The sequence below is a fragment of the Pelobates fuscus genome, chromosome 1, assembly GCF_036172605.1.
Source record: "Pelobates fuscus isolate aPelFus1 chromosome 1, aPelFus1.pri, whole genome shotgun sequence".
NCBI lineage: Eukaryota > Metazoa > Chordata > Amphibia > Anura > Pelobatidae > Pelobates > Pelobates fuscus.
This window is the reverse complement of record NC_086317.1, coordinates 72,532,179-72,551,264: the sequence shown is the minus strand read 5'-3', so window position 1 is coordinate 72,551,264 and position 19,086 is coordinate 72,532,179. Positions and strand designations below refer to the sequence as shown.

General features: G+C 40.1%; 1 protein-coding gene across 1 annotated transcript in view; it reads right to left on the bottom strand.

The window, feature by feature from the left end:
- Nucleotides 1–3,718: 3,718 nt before the first annotated feature.
- PITPNM3 (PITPNM family member 3) overlaps nucleotides 3,719–19,086 on the bottom strand; it is a 555,560-nt gene continuing 540,192 nt past the window's right edge. The window contains exons 15-19 of the mRNA XM_063449741.1: nucleotides 18,106–18,254; nucleotides 16,929–17,078; nucleotides 8,806–8,989; nucleotides 8,323–8,451; nucleotides 3,719–5,005 (exon numbers count right to left, since the gene is read on the bottom strand). Of these exons, the coding sequence (XP_063305811.1) occupies nucleotides 4,697–5,005; nucleotides 8,323–8,451; nucleotides 8,806–8,989; nucleotides 16,929–17,078; nucleotides 18,106–18,254 (921 nt within the window). The 3' untranslated portion in view covers nucleotides 3,719–4,696. The remainder of the gene's footprint in view (nucleotides 5,006–8,322; nucleotides 8,452–8,805; nucleotides 8,990–16,928; nucleotides 17,079–18,105; nucleotides 18,255–19,086) is intronic.

Below are 19,086 nucleotides of genomic sequence, written 5' to 3'. Positions count from 1 at the left end.
ATAAAAACTGTAGGTTTTGCAAACTGTATTAAAATATACCACAATTAATACATACATGAAAAGTATGTTTGCAGATTGCAACAGACATTGTCACATCGCCAAATTAATCTTGTTGCGCCCTTTCTCCTGCTATGAATCGGGTACCAATCTGCTACTTTCTGGCTCAGTGAAGCTATACTCAAAAGGCAGCAATTACAGAGAGTTTCTGCCTTCCACTGAACTGCATTGGGGGGGAAACATGGGCTATTTGAAGGAGTAGCGGGGAGCTTGCAAAGGCTTCAGAAAAGAGATCTGCATTTTTACAAGCTGTTTTTAGTAATAATCGAATAAATAAATAATTAGATGCATGCAATTTATTTATTTTCATCTGGGGAGGTAGAAGGTATATCTACTAAACAGTGTGTTTTTTCATGTGCACTGGAGTGTATTTTTAACTGCTCACTGGCAAGTGTTAACAAGCCAATAAATATCAAATGATATGAAAGTTATGTAACCTCTGAGTAGGTCATGTCTGGTACAATATAATATTGGTTGTAAGATTTTATGAAGCATTCTATTTTATTGAATGTTGACGAGTGGTTGCTAGAAAGACTGCCAACTTGGTGTATCCTTACTTCTGGTTTTATTCCCTCAAGGATTTATAAGATACCGTCCAACTGAATCAAGATGGTTGTTCCTGCAACTCTTTATAACTGAATACAATTTGTTGACATGGTCTGTCAGTTATCCTTTTTCTAGAAACTGTGAAAGATTTATTTTTCCTTTGGATTTTTCAATACGAAAGAATACCAATAGGTGGCAGTAAAGGCATTCCAAAAGTCGACTGCTGCATTACAAGAATCATCTGCCACTTACTATCTTTAAAAAGCCACCTGATCTTCTCTACTGCTAGATTCCTTCTAACTCAAAGAAAGTAGCCTAATCCATTGCAGTATTATTGAAATGCATTTCTGCTCCGTATAAGCTTTAGGTTACATAACAATGTATTTAACCTTGTTATGCGAACCTAGTTGGATCTAAAATGAAGTTAAGCATGTGAAATATTCACATCCATTTCTGTGTAATTTCCTGACCCACTGTGCCTATAATCATACATTTGAGCAGCATATTTTAAATATGCTAAAGTTTAGAAGAGGCACACACAGAAAAACCTTGAGAACAGCACACCTGTTCAGAACTCTTATCAGTGGAAGGAACCTAACAATTTAATTTACAGGTCGGTATGATGAAGTGGATGTATATAAATGGACAAGGAGCCTCTAGTATTGGCAGACATTTGAGAAAATCGAAAATTCTAGAGCAAATATTTCTGGTTCCAAACAAATAGACTTGAAGAGAGAATATGGGTTATTATTTGTAATTTGTATTTTTATACTGCCGTCCAGATGATCGTATCGATATATTCCTACAGGAGTAACCTCAAACGTGCAAAAGTGCCAGATAATTCTGTTACCCATTTGTATTGTGATCTGACTTGAGAGTGTATTGTAGTTAGTTTTGTCTGTTGAACTATATAGTGGATACAGGCGCTGAATATCACTAATTATGAAGCATAGAATGACAAACACTAAGCCTACCAGTGGGCATTCATTGTCCACAGGAAAACCAGTCTTAATAAGTTCTATAAGAGAGATTAAGAAGGAATCTTAAGAGAGATTTTGCTATGATATATGATCATTGTAAAATATTATAAAATCTAATGTAAAAATTGCTCAGTAAATGTTTTTTCCCAGAATTATTGGAGTCAGAAATATATGTTGTAATGTAGCTCACAGATTAATGGTTTTTATCCAACTCAATGGTACTTATCTTATTGACCTCGGAAGAATAAAATGCTAAGTAGACTCTCCCTAAAAATTTAACTTATATCCTTCCAACAGAATGTACTGTTATTACAACATGTATAGTGAGTAAATAAGTTAAAGGATACCTTAGTTATGATAACCCAACACACATAGAGTAGATTATTGCCGTTGAACAAAATAAAAATCTAACAGAAATATAAACCAACGAAACAGAAGTGAAGTGATATATCGCTGTATTATTTAGGTTTGTGGTCTACTCAACCATGCTCTCTATATGAGAAAATCTAACAGCTACACCTCTTTTATATAGATAACATATCTAACAGGACAAAGCCAACCAAACAACTATTTAATAGAAAGCATATATCGACTACAGACTGCTGTAATAGTCTTGACTTTTATATCACAGAAATTTTTACGAAACGTGTAAATATGTACACACAGTCTGTATATGTCAAGAAAGACCATCTGTGCACTATACACAGGAGCAAGACAGATGCTTAAGGTCTCATCAGAACCGAAACAGATTTATGTATCCTGGTTTTAACAATTTGAAGCGTGGAAAGGTGTGCAAAGTCTGCACAATAATATCTATTCTATCAGGAGGGAGACAGCAGTATATTTAACCCCTCAGAAGCTACATTAAGTTTTGTAACACGTGTGCAAAAGTATAGCAAGGAAGTTTGCACCTTCCGGAGCTCAAATAGTTAAAGGAACCAAGCTGTTTCATGTAAGTGCCACTAAGAATTAATTGTGAAATTGCTACCCTGAACTTTTCCATTTCGTATCGGAGGCACTAAAAGGTTTAGTGACAAATGAACTCTAACCAATGCTTCATCTAATATACATGAGAGGTATTTGTATTAATAAGTGGAAAGGTTGCTTAGAGTGAATTCAAATGATATTAAACCATTTCAGAGGTTCGTGCCTTTAGATAAACTCTTGCAATTTTTTTTTGTATGTATAATTTCAGGCAGTACAAAAGAAAAACCCAGACAAAATAGAAATGTCATGTAATGCAATTAAATAGAATCAAAATTCAAGTAGAGTAGTTTTCAAATGTTTGTACTGAAAAATGTCTGTTCTTCACAGACATATTTGTTATTAGTAATTGCATGTCAATTTTTTGATAAATTGAATGTGTAACAAAGAGTTTGAGGAATTGATTTTTTTCTTTTACGTTTTGTTTTGTGTTAGCGTCATATAATTCACACATTGCTGGCAAATGTAAATGCTAACTTTACATCCTCTAGTTTACACTGAAGCCATTTTGTCGTAATAAGCTCCGCCCGTGTTTTGAAAGTGCAACAAGCAGGGGCTTGCTTAAAATAGCAAAGCATGACAATAGCTACAACTTCCCTTTCAGAAATAATGAAATCTATAATTTTATTCCTCTTCTTGGGAAATTGCCAGTAATGTGTGGTAGTTGCAGTATAATTCACCCCATGTACTATCATTTTCAGCATTTGCTATATACGGTAATCTCAATTTGTAAAAGGTCATTGCTAGATATAAGATAACACAAATAATTAGATGCCACTTGACTCTCAAATACGTATTTGTAAGTTGAATAGTGTAAACTCCTGTTTGTTTTTATTTTAACCTCTCATACAACTTGAAAATATTATACTGACACTACCGTTGCAGTCAATGCAATTCTACTTGATATATAAGAAAACATTGCACATCTCATTTCTAGTCCGATACCACTGATAACTTAGACACCTTCTGCACCATATATATTACATTATATTGGCTCAGTAAATTTAATGACAATCCACAAAACAGAATGTGTTTCAGTGCACCACAGAATAAGCCACAAAACAGCTGACAATATTTATCTTTTGTGCCCAAGTATGAAGGAGAGAGAATCTCCCTTTCACTAATTGTAAGTTCATGCACAATGGTGAATTATATCCACCGATTCCACTATCATGTCAAGATATGGGTTGAGATTACGGTGTTGGAAGGCCATCATAGACAAATCTGTCCTATTTTTCTTTTCTTTTTTTATTTGGAACCTTGCATTTCATGTGCAAAGTGCTGCTGAGGAAATTATATTAACAACATAAAGTGTTTCTTGTGTTCTGCAGAAAATGTCCTATTTTCACAGTCACATCAAGGCTCTCAGGAATTTTCTATTTCTGTAAGCTGCCTTTTCTGTGGTATTTCCCAACTCAATTTATTATCAAGCTTTTTGGTGCTAATATATTGGATAAGCAGCCATTCTGGCTTGCCCCTCTTCTTAATCGTGCTTGCCAATTTGCTCTGTACTCCAGTATACTATATTCTAAATATGCCATCTATACATCGGAGGTTGTGTGGCACTTCTGCCATTCCAGAGCACACCGTATTTATCAAAATGTCCAGATAGCTAACTTATCCTCAGTGTTTATGGGATTTGTTGGGTAACAAACCCACATAAATAGATAGCAAATTCTAAATAAAAATGCGCCTTTTTTGTTTTCAGAACGTGCCTTTAGTAGTGAGTAGTCAACTCATGGAGAAACTTGGACACTTAGGTGACTAGTCTTGACTAGTTGATTTAATTCCCTATCTTTGACATCATGTTCTGTGACTAGAGTTAAATTTAGTAGGTAGTGTGGTTTTGGTGTGAGGAGTTTTAGAGCAAATGGGTTTCTTTGACAATCCCCAATGTGTGTGTTTTTTTTTTTGTTTTTTTTTTCAATTCCAGCCATTTTGCAGCACTTCCACAAAAATATTATATTGATACATCTTAGTTGTTTGCCCTCTGATCAAACAGTTGTGAAAAAGATCTCCTGGAAAGCTACGATAGATCCTTCATATTGCTGTTTACATGCTGCCCACTCTCTCCAAATTGCCATTGCCCATTTTTAATGTGCACATTAAAGCAGGAACTGTTGCTTTTCTTATGGTGAGGGCTCAAATTTGAGCCCTGCATTTCTCACCCAAGAGAGGGGATTTAAGTGACGATCGTGATCTTTGTCAGACTCTGGCTGACTCTGTGCTCGTTCTGGTTTGGGGTTGGTGGATGGTGGCTCTGGCTGCTGAACGGACATAGTCCTACGTAGGTGGTTTCTTTTGCGCAGGAATTCAGGCTGAGTGTGCAGGCCAAAGCTGCCCTTTCTAAGAATCATTCGAGAATTGTTCTTCTTAGGGCGGGAATGGTGGCTAAATTCTAATGAAGCTAAGTGAGCAGCATACCCATCACTTACGAACTACAATACAAAAACAGAAAGTTAGCATAATTATATCAATATATCATTATGAACAAAACACAGTTATGTATTCCAAATATTACAAAATATTGGTATATTTTTTGTAACTGCACAAAGTAAGCAAACTAGTCATCAATATATTTTAGATAATAGCTAATGAGATCAATGAAATGAAAATGAAATTTTAATGAATTCAGTATATTCTATAAACTGTTTTTAGATATGGCAAGAATAATTGTGTTAGCGCAGGGAAAAAGAAAATTATAACTTGAAGGACAAAATATAAAAACACAATTCTTTAACCCCTTGAGGACGCTAGACGGTTCAGGACCGTCATCGGCATTTTTCCCTTGCCGACCGACGACGGTCCTGAACCGTCCTAAATTTAAAATGTACTTACCCGATCGCCATCGTTCCCCCGGCGGCGATCGGCGGTGCTCCCGGTGTGGGGAGACTGCCTGCAGCCCAGACAGTCTCCCCATGGCGGTTTAGGACCCCTGGGGCCATGTGATCGCCCAACAGGGCGACCACATGGTCACAATAGGTGTCCTAGTCTCTGCCTGCAGGGGGACTGTCTGTGCTGACAGGCAGTCTCCCTGCTGCTGTAAAATCATTACAAATTTAAAGTGAAAGTTAATAAAAAAAAATATATTATTATATGTGTATATATATGATATATAGACATATATTATACCTATATAATATATGTCTATATATCATATATATAATGTCATGCTAAGTGTATTTTTATATTAATATATACATATATTAATATAAAAATACACTTATAATTAATTTACACACGTATATATATAATATATATAATAACTACATATATTGTATATATATATTATTATAAAATACGAGTAATAAATAATTTAAATTAAAAAAAATTAAAATAATAATAAAAATTAAAAAAAATTATATATCTATACGAAATGTTATTCTAACTGTATTTTGATATTAATATATATATATTTATATCAAAATACACTTAGAATGAAATTGTATATATATCTATGTATATATAAATAAATAAAAAGAATGCAAACTATTCATATGTCCATATACAAAATTACATAAATAATTATATAAATATACACGTAGACTTCAAATATATAAATATGCATATATATTTAAATTCTACGTGCGTATTTATGTAATATTTTTACATAATTAAGTTATTTTATTGATTGCAAATTAAGGGACCTGCCTGCCAACCCAGGCCGAAAGTCCAGAGAATTTAATTTGCTATCACTGTATTTTACCCTGTAACGTTCTACGACACCCTAAAACCTGTACATGGGGGTACTGTTTTACTCGGGAGACTTCGCTGAACACAAATATTAGTGATTCAAAACAGTAAAACATATCACAGCGATGATATTGTCAGTGAAAGTGACTTTTTTTGCATTTCTCACACACAAACAGCACTTTTACTGATGATATAATTGTTGTGATACATTTTCCAGTTTTGAAACACTAATATTTGTGTTCAGCAAAGTCTCCTGAGTAGAACAGGACCCCCCATGTACAGGTTTTATAGCGTTTTGTAAAGTTACAGGGTCAAATATATGGGTCAAATATTTTTACATTGAAAATGGCCAGGTTGGTTACGTTGCCTTTGAGAGCGTATGGTAGCCCAAGAATGAGAATTACCCCCATGATGGCATACCATTTGCAAAAGAAGACACCCCATTTGCAATACCTTGGGTTATGTCCAGTCTTTTTTAGTAACCACTTAGTCACAAACACTGGCCAAAATTAGCGTTCAATTTAGTTTTTTACTTTTTTCACACACAAACAAAAATGCTAACTTTGGCCAGTGTTTGCGACTAAGTGGCTACTAAAAAAGTCTGGACATACCCCATATTGAATAGCCTGGGTTGTCTACTTTTAAAAAAATATGTACATGTGGGGTGTTATTTAGCAATTTATGACAGATAATAGTGTTACAATGTCACTATTGATACATTTTAAAAATGTATGTTTTGAAACCGCAATATCCTACTTGTACTTATAGCCCTATAACATGCAAAAAAATAGCAAAAAGCATGTAAACACTGGGTATTTTTGAACTCAGGACAACATTTTGAATCTATTTAGCAGTTTTTTTCATTCGCTTTTGTAGATGAGTAAAAGATTTTTCACATAAAATTCAAAAAACGTGTATTTTTTTCAATTTTTCATCATATTTTTTCATTTTTTTTAAATTAAATTACATGAGATTATATAAATAATGGTATGTAAAGAAAGCCCCTTTTGTCCTGAAAAAAACAATATATAATTTGTATGGGAACAGTAAATGAGAGAGCGGAAAATTACAGCTAAACACAAACACCACAAAAGTGTCAAAAAGATGCCTGGTCGCAAATGTACAACATCGCAAAAAAAGTCCGGTCCTTAAGGGGTTAACACAGTTAGGCCACATTAAATCCCTAATTATTTGGTCAAATTTGATAAATAAGCATTGTTCAAATGTTAACCCCTTAAAAACCGGGGACGTACTAGGTACGTCCGACAAAAAACGGTCCTTAAGGACTGCGGACGTACTAAGTATGTCCGTGGCGAATATGAGCGTTGGAAGCAATCGTGATCGCTTCCAGCAGCTCTAAGGGTATTGCAGCGATGCGTCGATTTCGAGGCATCCTGCAATAACTCTCCTAACAGTTCCCCTTTGGCAAATAAGGCCCCTGCGGGTCATGTGATCGCTCTGAATCATTGCCGCAATAGGCGTCCACGGTGCTGTCTGCAGGGGGACTGCCTAAACTGACAGTCAGTCTCCCTGCATCTGTAAAAAAAATATGAGATATAATATATGTGTGTATATATATTATGTGTATATATATATTTATATATTGTGTGTGTGTGTATGTATATGTATATATATATATATATATAATGTGTATATATATATATATATATATATATATAATGTCATACTAAGTGTATTTTTAGATTAATATAATATACATATTAATATAAAAATACATTTATTAAATTACTGTCACAACTGCTAGTGTGGTCCAACACGCAGAAACTATGTAAACATATACATAGAAATTGAAAAGGAAATAAAAGGATAGAACGTTAACCGGTCCTTAGAATGGCCGGACTAATACGTTAGAGACAGAGAATGGTCAAAGGGAAAACCGAGGTCAAGGAAGCTAGAAATACACAAATACCGTTTAAACAAGCCAAGTCAGGGAAACCAGAAATCGGAATAACCAGGAATAGCCAAGGTCAAAATACCAGAGTACCAAAGTGATTTTCTTTCCTTATTGCTAAATCCAAAACAACTATGACATTATACTGACCTGACATTGGTTTTGATATTTCTTTGCTGGACGCCCAACAATATAGATTTGAGATGGTGACAAACCAAGCACATTGTAGACAGAGATATCCTTCATAGAGCCGTAAGCTGCACTGATCTTAATGTGACACTGATCAAAATACAGATAATAATTGGGATTAAAGTACAGATTGTCTTCAAGCATTTTGGCAAGCAAATATAAGTGGTTGGATGATATGAGTTTACAATGGATTTCATTTTTTGTCACCTAACGCAGTTTTATATAGCATGCATTTGTAGTCTAAACTAAATGTTAAGCTCATAACATTTGTCAAAATTGTAACACACAATGACATTGGTAGATTAGTGTAAATTGGTAGATATTGATGCAAATGTACTATTACTAACACCATGAGTAGTAGCTGAGCGTTGTATATGATGTTATAAGAAGATGTATGCCAAGCATTGGAAAGCATACACAAATTACAGTGATACTCATTCTCACCTCTTGCATTAGGTTGCGGAGGAAAATTGTCTTTTGTCGCAGTGGGTCATGTACAAGGCCATCAGAGAAGAAGATCATGCCCTGGGGAAAGTTGTGCTGAGATAACCAAGAGACTACTCGTTGTTTCTGCATATCTGGGCGACCAGTGATATAAATTATTAGGTAGCCCAAATCTTGCCAATGCCTGAAAGAAATTAAAGTAACATGTTATAAAACACATGTTAAAATATTACTTCTTGGTAATGTGACATTGTTTTAGATACATCATAAATGTAGCACAGAAGACCGTGAATATTCAGCAAATTAGATGGCCACATTAGTGTTTGTTTTCATATTCTGCTTCAATTTTTATTTATTACGACATTTTGTATTCCAATTTATTTTTTTACACATTCAAATTTCATCTAAAGGGAAATCCACTCATTGAATTTTCATGAAAATCTATGGAAGTTATTCTGCTAGTGACACCTTAACATCATGTTATGTATCAAACAGAGCAAATACATTACACACAGAACATGGAAGCGGTATACTATAATAGCTACACTAACTACAAATTATTTATACGCCTCTGAACTATAGATCAAAATGCAGTTCATAAACATGAAGAGATTGTTGAATGTGCCATCTGTTCATTAGAAGAGAAAAACACAAGCATATTACCATATTCTATTTCTTAATTGTGCTATATATACACAAGGTTCAACATGTCAAGTCTAATGCTATTTACTGATGATAGACTCATTACTCTATTTCTAATACCAAACATAAATCCTATCATACCCTTTGGGTATGTATAAAATGCCCAAAGGTTTCTATACATATCAAAACAACAAGGCACACGAGTAATAGCTGTATTTTTACATGGTAGCTTTTCAATGAAATTCTACAGTAAATTTTTCCCCAATTCCTGACCAAATTGATTATGAATAGTGTTGTCGCGAACCCGAAATTTTCGGTTCGCAAACGCGAACTTCCGCAAATGTTCGCGAACCGGCGAACCGCTTGAACCGTCATTGACTTCAATGGGCAGGCGAATTTTAAAACCAACAGGGACTCTTTCTGGCCACAATAGTGATGGAAAAGTTGTTTCAAGGGGACTAACACCTGGACTGTGGCATGCCAGAGGGGGATCCATGGCAAAACTCCCATGGAAAATTGTACAGTTGATGCAGAGTCTGCTTTTAATCCATAAAGGGCAGAAATCACCTAACATTGACACCTGTCCTCAAAGCCCAGCCCTGATACACACTGACACAGAGCAGAATAGAGACTGTTCCCCCTACATAGGGTCACTTGGCAGATATGGATTGACACCTGTCCTCAAAACCCCTGATACACACTGACACAGAGCAGAATAGGGACTGTTCCCCCTACATAGGGTCACTTGGCAGATATGGATTGACACCTGTCCTCAAAACCCCTGATACACACTGACACAGAGCAGAATAGGGACTGTTCCTCCTACATAGGGTCACTTGGCAGATATGGATTGACACCTGTCCTCAAAACCCCTGATACACACTGACACAGAGCAGAATAGGGACTGTTCCCCCTACATAGGGTCACTTGGCAGATATGGATTGACACCTATCCTAATGATCCCTGATACACACTGACACAGAGCAGAATAGAGACTGTTCCCTGTCCACAGAGACCATGATACACACTGACACAGAGCAGTATAGAGACTGTTCACCGTCCACAGAGACCATGATACACACTGACACAGAGCAGAATAGGGACTGTTCCCCCTACATAGGGTCACTTGGCAGATATGGATTGACACCTGTCCTCAAAACCCCTGATACACACTGACACAGAGCAGAATAGGGACTGTTCCTCCTACATAGGGTCACTTGGCAGATATGGATTGACACCTGTCCTCAAAACCCCTGATACACACTGACACAGAGCAGAATAGGGACTGTTCCCCCTACATAGGGTCACTTGGCAGATATGGATTGACACCTATCCTAATGATCCCTGATACACACTGACACAGAGCAGAATAGAGACTGTTCCCTGTCCACAGAGACCATGATACACACTGACACAGAGCAGAATAGAGACTGTTCACCGTCCACAGAGACCATGATACACACTGACACAGAGCAGAATAGAGACTGTTCCCTGTGCACAGACACCATGATACACACTGACACAGAGTGTCCGCGTGAAATAGGGCCGTGAGTAATGACGTCACGGGTAGCCTGCCCATAGTATCGCATGGGGTGGAAGAGCTGATAGGACATCTGAAACGTATTGGGATGGAGATGCTTAATTGTTCTCCAAAATGCTTGACACCACCCCATAGTGAATCTCTGCAAACTTTAATACCATCAGAGGAGGAAAAATGTGGCAGCCCACTGGGATTATTCGAAAAATTTCAAATTGATGATTTTCCAGACCCTGGGGTTGACATTAGTCCAGATTTACATCTTGTGACCCATGAGGATGTTCCAGGCACTACTTGTGAAATAAAGACAGATAATAAAGTGAATGATCCTTCTCCTTGGGACTTGCACCCTGTCGTTGAAGGTGGAGTAGGCAATGGCAAGAGCATGCTGTGGGTAGTCAGTGCAAACACTCTCTTCCCGGTGAAAAATGAGGAGACTAACTATGATGACGTTATTTGCGTTGAAAGTAATGATGCCAGAGATCTTTTGAAACCATATGGAAGGAACGAATTGGTTAAAAGAAAGGCAAGAGACCACCTGCATATAGACAAGAATACGCATAAGAGAAAGAAGAGAACAGGTGAAAAAGAGAAGCTGCAGACTGCCTATCTGCAAATAGTTGAGTTATGTCCTGAAGATGTCCGTGTTACCACAGTGCAGACTCTGTTTGATACACTACTGAGGAGAGTCAGAGAAACCCCAGATCTTCACGTATTGGATGAGTCGGTGCGTGGAGTTGCAGAGAACGTAGAACAAGAAATATTTAAACTTTTCCTGTGTACTGACAGCAGATATACATAGGGTCACTTGGCAGAAATGGATTGACACCTGTCCTCAAAACCCCCGATACACACTGACACAGAGCAGAATAGAGACTGTTCCCTGTCCACAGAGACCATGATACACACTGACACAGAGCAGAATAGGGACTGTTACCCCTACATAGGGTCACTTGGCAGATATGGATTGACAAATCCCTGACAAACAGCTACCACATGCAAGGAAGGCAGCAGGGGCGCAAATGACCCACTCCCGACGCGGGAAGGTAGTGATGACAAATAACAATACAGGACTCTTTAGAGGCCCTGTAATTGTAATCAGTCCACTTGAAATCCTTTAACTTTGATCAATTGGAGGGAAGTCTGGTGCAGAGCCACTGACCCATGCGCAGGGCCAGCCTTAGGCCTTTGGGCGCCCTGTGCAAGAAATCTTCACCCTGTCACACCCATGTGCAAGAAATCTTCACCCTGTCATAGGGTCACTTGGCAGATATGGATTGACAAATCCCTGACAAACAGCTACCACATGCAAGGAAGGCAGCAGGGGCGCAAATGACCCACTCCCGACGCGGGAAGGTAGTGACGACAAATAACAATACAGGACTCTTTAGAGGCCCTGTAATTGTAATCAGTCCACTTGAAATCCTTTAACTTTGATCAATTAGAGGGAAGTCTGGTGCAGAGCCACTGACCCATGCGCAGGGCCAGCCTTAGGCCTTTGGGCGCCCTGTGCAAGAAATCTTCACCCTGTCACACCCATGTGCAAGAAATCTTCACCCTGTCACACACACACACACACAGGCAGACAGCCATACACACGCACACACACAACTGCGACTGACTAGGTTTGTCACCTCCTCAAAAGGACGCATGAGCCTACAGGCATTGCGCATGAGCGTCCAGTAACGTGGCAAAAAAATTCCCAGCTCCCCAGAGGCTGTCCTAGCACCCCGGTCATACAAATATTCATTAACAGCTTTTTCTTGTTGGAGCAGGCGGTCGAACATTAGGAGTGTTGAATTCCAACGTGTAGGGCTGTCGCAAATCAAGCGCCTCACTGGCATGTTGTTTCGCCGCTGGATATCGGCAAAGTGAGCCATGGCCGTGTAGGAACGCCTGAAATGGCCACACACCTTCCTGGCCTGCTTCAGGACGTCCTGTAAGCCTGTGTACTTATGCACAAAGCGTTGTACGATCAGATTACACACATGTGCCATGCACGGCACATGTGTCAACTTGCCCAACTTCAATGCCGCTACCAAATTTTTTCCGTTGTCACACACCACTTTGCCGATATCCAGTTGCTGCGGAGTCAGCCACTTTTCCACCTGTGCGTTCAGGGCGGACAGGAGTGCTTGTCCGGTGTGACTCTCTGCTTTCAAGCAAGTCAAACCCAAGACGGCGTGACACTGCCGTATCCGGGATGTGGAATAGTACCTGGGGAGCTGGGGGGGTGCCGTTGATGTGGAGCAAGAAGCAGCGGCACAAGAGGACTCAGCCGAGGAGGTTATGGAAGAGGATGGAGTAGGAGGAGTAGAGGAGGTGGCAGCAGGACTGCCTGCAATTCGTGGCGGTGTCACCAACTCCTCTGCAATGCCACGCATTCCTTGCTTGTCAGCCGTCAGCAGGTTTACCCAATGCGCAGTGTAGGTGATATACCTGCCCTGACCATGCTTTGCAGACCAGGTATCAGTGGTCAGATGGACCCTTGCCCCAACACTGTGTGCCAGACATGCCATGACTTCCTTTTGCACAATCGAGTACAAGTTGGGGATTGCCTTTTGTGAAAAGAAATTCCGGCCGGGTACCTTCCACTGCGGTGTCCCAATAGCTACAAATTTTTTGAACGCCTCAGACTCAACCAGATTGTATGGTAAAAGCTGGCGGGCTAATAGTTCGGACAAGCCAGCTGTCAGACGCTGGGCAAGGGGGTGACTTGGTGACATTGGCTTCTTACGCTCAAACATGTCCTTGACAGACACATGACTGTGGGCAGATGAGCGGGAACTGCTCAAGGCGGGAGACGGAGTGGCGGATGGTTGAGAGGGGGCAAGAAGGACAGCCGTGGTTGACGTGGCTGAAGATGCTGGACCAGGAGGAGGATGGCGGCTTAGAGTAGGCGTGCTACTTGTACTCATGTGTTAATCCCATAGGCGTTTGTGATGTGAGATCATGTGCCTACGCAAAGCAGTTGTACCTAGGTGGGTGTTGGACCTCCCACGACTCAGTTTCCTTTGGCACAGGTTGCAAATGGCATCGCTGTTGTCCGAGGCAGACACACAAAAAAAATGCCACACTGCTGAGCTCTGCAATGACGGCATTCTGGTGGTGGACACAGCATGCGTTGATTGGCGTGCTGTCGGGCTGACCCCGGGTGCCGATGCATGCTGTCTGACTGTGCCACTAGCTCCTTGCGACGACCCCCCCCTGCTTCCAACTCGTCTCCTCCTCCTCCTCTCTGTCTCCCCATCTGAACTTTCGCCCTGTTCTTCTTCTTGCCGAGCGGGCACCCACGTGACATCCATGGACGCATCGTCATCATCAACCGCTTCGCTTGTATCTGACAACTCAGAAAAGGAAGCAGCAGCGGGTACAACATCATCATCATCACACCGTACCTCCATGTGTTTAATGCTGCCTGCCTGAGACATATCCCTGTTATCTACATCCTCTAGCAATAATGGTTGCGCATCACTCATTTCTTCAAACGGGTGTGTGAATAACTCCTCTGACATACCAAGTAAAGCGGCTGTGGTGCTAGTTTTGGTGGTGGCGGCAGGCGGGTGAGTGCTATCTTGAGAGGTGCCTGAAGCTAAGCTGGAGGAGGATGGTGCGTCAAGGTTCCGAGCGGAGGCTGTACAAGATTGGGTGTCCTGTGTTAGCCAGTCAACTAAGTCCTCAGAACTTTTCAAGTTCAGGGTACGTGGCTTCTGAAAACTGGGCATTATTCTAGGGCAAAAGGGAATCACAGCACCACGACCACGACGGCCCCTGCGGGGTGGCCTGCCTCTGCCTGTCATTTTTTTGGGGATTAGTGGTACTATGCGTGCAAGCTACTGTGAGACCAGATATGATTGGCAATGTGCACTGGAACAGTTCTGCAGAGCACACGCTGAAGGAAGGACTGACAGAGCCGCTTGAAGACAAGTAACTGCTATTCAATCTATAACAGTGAAAAACAAATTTTGGTTTTAAAAGCACGCTATAGAGACACCAAATATGATTGGCAACTGTCAAAGCACGCTGGAACAGGTCTACAGAGCACACGCTGAAGTAGGCCTGAAACACAGACGCTTGCAGACAACTAACTGCTCTTCTATTACAGTGAAAAAAAAATATTTATTTTAAATCTAAAGCTTAACCAATTGTTAAAACAGATATGAGTGGTGGCACTGGGCAAGTAGGCACAGTATCCAATGTGAACCTCACACAGAAGCTGGCAGGCAGGCAACTGCTCTTCTATTACAGTGGAAACAAAATTTTGGTTGTAAAAGCACGCTATAGAGACACAAGATATGAGTGCCAACTGTCAAAGCACGCTGGCAGGGTTGTGCAGGGCACACGCTGAAGGAAGGCCTGACAGAGCCGCTTGAAGGACACTGACTGTCTGCTATTAGCTTACACTGGAAACCTTTTTTCTTTGTAAAAGCACGCTAAAGAGACACCAGATATGATTGGCAACTGTCAAAGCACGCTGGCACAGGTCTGCAGAGCACACGCTGAAGTAGGCCTGACACCCAGACGCTTGCAGACAACTAACTGATCTTCTATTACAGTGAAAAAAAATGATTTCTTTAAAATCTAAAGCTTAAGCTATTGTTAAAACAGATATGAGTGGTGGCACTGACTGTGCAAATGGGCAAGGCATCCAACCTCACACAGAAGCTGGCAGGCAGGCAACTGCTCTTCTATTACAGTGAAAAAAAATTATTTATTTTAAATCTAAAGCTTAACCAATTGTTAAAACAGATATGAGTGGTGGCACTGGGCTAGTGGGCACAGTATCCAATGTGAACCTCACACAGAAGCTGGCAGGCAGGCAACTGCTCTTCTATTACAGTGAAAAAAATGATTTATTTAAAATCTAAAGCTTAACCAATTGTTAATGGGCAAGGCATCCAACCTGACACAGAAGCTGGCAGGCAGGCAACTGCTCTTCTATTACAGTGAAAAAAAATTATTTATTTTAAATATAAAGCTTAACCAATTGTTAAAACAGATATGAGTGGTGGCACTGGGCAAATAGGCACAGTATCCAATGTGAACCTCACACAGAAGCTGGCAGGCAGGCACCTGCAATTACATTACACAGGAAAAAAAAGCAGCCTGATGTTATAGCCCTAAAAAGGGCTTTTTGGGGTGCTGTCCTTACAGCAGAGATCAGATGAGTCCTTCAGGATTGTAGTGGACACTGAATACCCTAGCCTAGCTATCAATTTCCCTATCTAATCAGCAGCAGCTAAACTTTCCCTCCTCTCACTAAGCTTTCCCTCCTCTCACTAAGAATGAATCGAAAATGGATGCTGGGAGGGAGGTTGGAGGGTGTGGAAGGGAGGGAGTGCTGCTGATTGGCTGGAATGTGTCTGCTGACCGAGAGGCACAGGGTCAAAGTTTGCCCAATGATGACGAATAGGGGGCGGATCGAACTGCGCATGTGTCCGCCCGCCGTGGCGAACGCGAACACGCTAAGTTCGCCGGGAACTGTTCGCCGGCGGACAGTTCGGTACATCACTAATTATGAATAACTTTTATCATAACTGTACATATCCCTTTATTAACTTTACTGAAAGCATAAGGAACATAGGGAACGTCTTCAGTTCAGCTATCTTGACCATAAAATTTAACATCACTTTGAATTCTGTCTTTTTCGAATAACCCTGTAATGTTGCATATTTGAATATGTCAGATAACATGTCACAGGATCGTTCTGCCGGCAAAGTGGGTGCATAGGGCAAATGGCAGATTATTTTCCATTGACTTAGCAAACAGTGATTTTCTATAATACACAGAAAGATATGGAGTGTAGAGATGATTGAGGCTCTATAGAATGGATTAAGAATGCTGCTTCTTCAGTTGGAAATATCAGAAGACAATAGGATTGTCCCGTAGTAGTTGCATCCATGCAGGCTCTAGTTAGATCCAATGTACAAATGTTCTACTTTACCTGACCACATCCACTGCTCCAGCCCTGACTTTGGGATCGCTGCCCATAATGGAAACACTTGCTGCAAATGAGCCATCTATGCTGAAAACCACACACTCCATCCCTTTGGGAAGCACTGTCAGATAACTTTGTGCACTGCTTTGGTCCCCCCTAAAAAAAACAATAACCGTTATTTATTATTCTCTTGCAAATAAAATACCAGAATATTGTGTAGAACAAAGCACCACCACCAGCTCAGTGTTTTAAAGTGGACATGATGCCTGGAGTCTGTATGTGCAGCATTTCGCTATGGAGCACTGTACATACAGAGTTTAACCCCTTAACCCCTTAAGGACAGACGACGGATATATTCCGTCATGATTCCCTTTTGTTCCAGAAGTTGTGTCATTAAGGGGTTAAGGACCAAACTTCTGGAATAAAAGGGAATCATGACATGTCGCACATGTCATGTGTCCTTAAGGGGTTAAATTCTTGGCTGTTAGAAGTGTAATTCTACCTTCGGCATCATTAGACAGCCTAGAACAAGAGTTCTGGGCTTTCTGATGTCAATTGTGTGCATGTTTCTATGCACAGAGTGTCATTCATTTGCTGAGAGTGATCAGCTGACACTCTTAACAAGTTCATGGCTAATCAAAATGGCACCCTTCTCCTGCAACTCTGCAAACAAAGTTTGCCATTACCAGGAAATGACACTAGGGTACTCCTGGTATCATTAAAAAAAGTACAGCAGACTACAGTGGTCATCATGCCTTAAACAACTCTTTAATTAATGTAATGTAATATTTATTAAAACAATAGGTAGTGTTTTTACAATTTTTTTGTTTTACATGTGTGGCTATGTGTAGCATAAGGTGTATCATTCATCTTATCAGTCAGAATGGACGAATATCTATTGATGCCTTATTGCGGTAATCATATGTTCACATGTTTAAGATAATAATATATGCTCAATGAATCCAAAGATATCAATAAGATATTTTCCGGAAGACGCAGTAGAAGAATGACCAGAATTCAGAGAAGAAAACTTTCAGATTCAGAAGAGCTGAAACAAACTACTATTTGCAAGTATGCAAGAACTTTAAGGCATGTAAAAGATCAAAGCAATAATTTACATTTGATGTAAGAAAGATTTAGCATCACGTTATAATTGATGTCACGTTAAAACATATAACATCACCTCACAACCATCTTGATGGGATAAACGCCAACACCCAGTCTCTTGTCTCCAGGAACACTGTAAGAAACTCGTCCACTGCTGTTGGATATTTCTGTTTCAAAGTACACCCAGCGGCCACTGGATGGCTCAGTCATGATTAGAATGTCTACCTAAAGGGTTTTACAACAGGAAACCAAAGAATCAGATTAGCTACTAGAATCCTCTGCACTTCCAGTATGGCATACTTTCAGAAAAAACTTTGCTTTACCATGTACACAAAGGCCATGGTCACAAGCATGAATGGCTGCAAGAATTGCATCAAGAGCCCCATTCATAATATTGTACAGCTAGCAATTGTACAGATTCGGTAGCAGTCAACAGAAAGTTATAAAAACTTGGAAAATTGTATTAAAAATGCAGGGTCTTCAAAGGTGGTCAACTAAAATGGGGATCAGCTGAAAGCTTGAGAGAATGCGAAAATACCACTTGGTCAAACTGTATGCTAATCTTTTTTAAGATCTTTAATGGAGTTTTAATGATAGGTGTTGTTAAAGGGAGGGGCTTGTTTGGCTGAGGACCTGGATGTGAAGTTCTTTAGCCCAGATCTCTACAGTTGGTGTAGAGAACAAGAGGATATTAGTGGAGTTTTTTTATTTTTTTTTATTTAATTTTACATCAGGCAGCTGTTTTTCAAAGCAGCCACCTATTGTAAAAACAAAGATGAATAGGGTGGCAAACGTGCCTATGCCACAAGCTCCTGGAGGAGCCTGCTAGCTAGTCTCCTGCCCAAGGACTATGGGCCTTATCCAAAGACCCCGTTTATGTAGTTAACCTGCCCTGCCTCCCCAATAGACTTCTCCTTGATTCCTCTGGTTCGGTACCTTCCCTCTCCCGAATTCAGCAGAACGCTCGATCCCTGACGGTCGTTCGCATGAACCAACCCGTGAACAAACTTCAGCAGTATTTAGCCGAGATCACTCTGGAACTGGTTTTCGACTATGT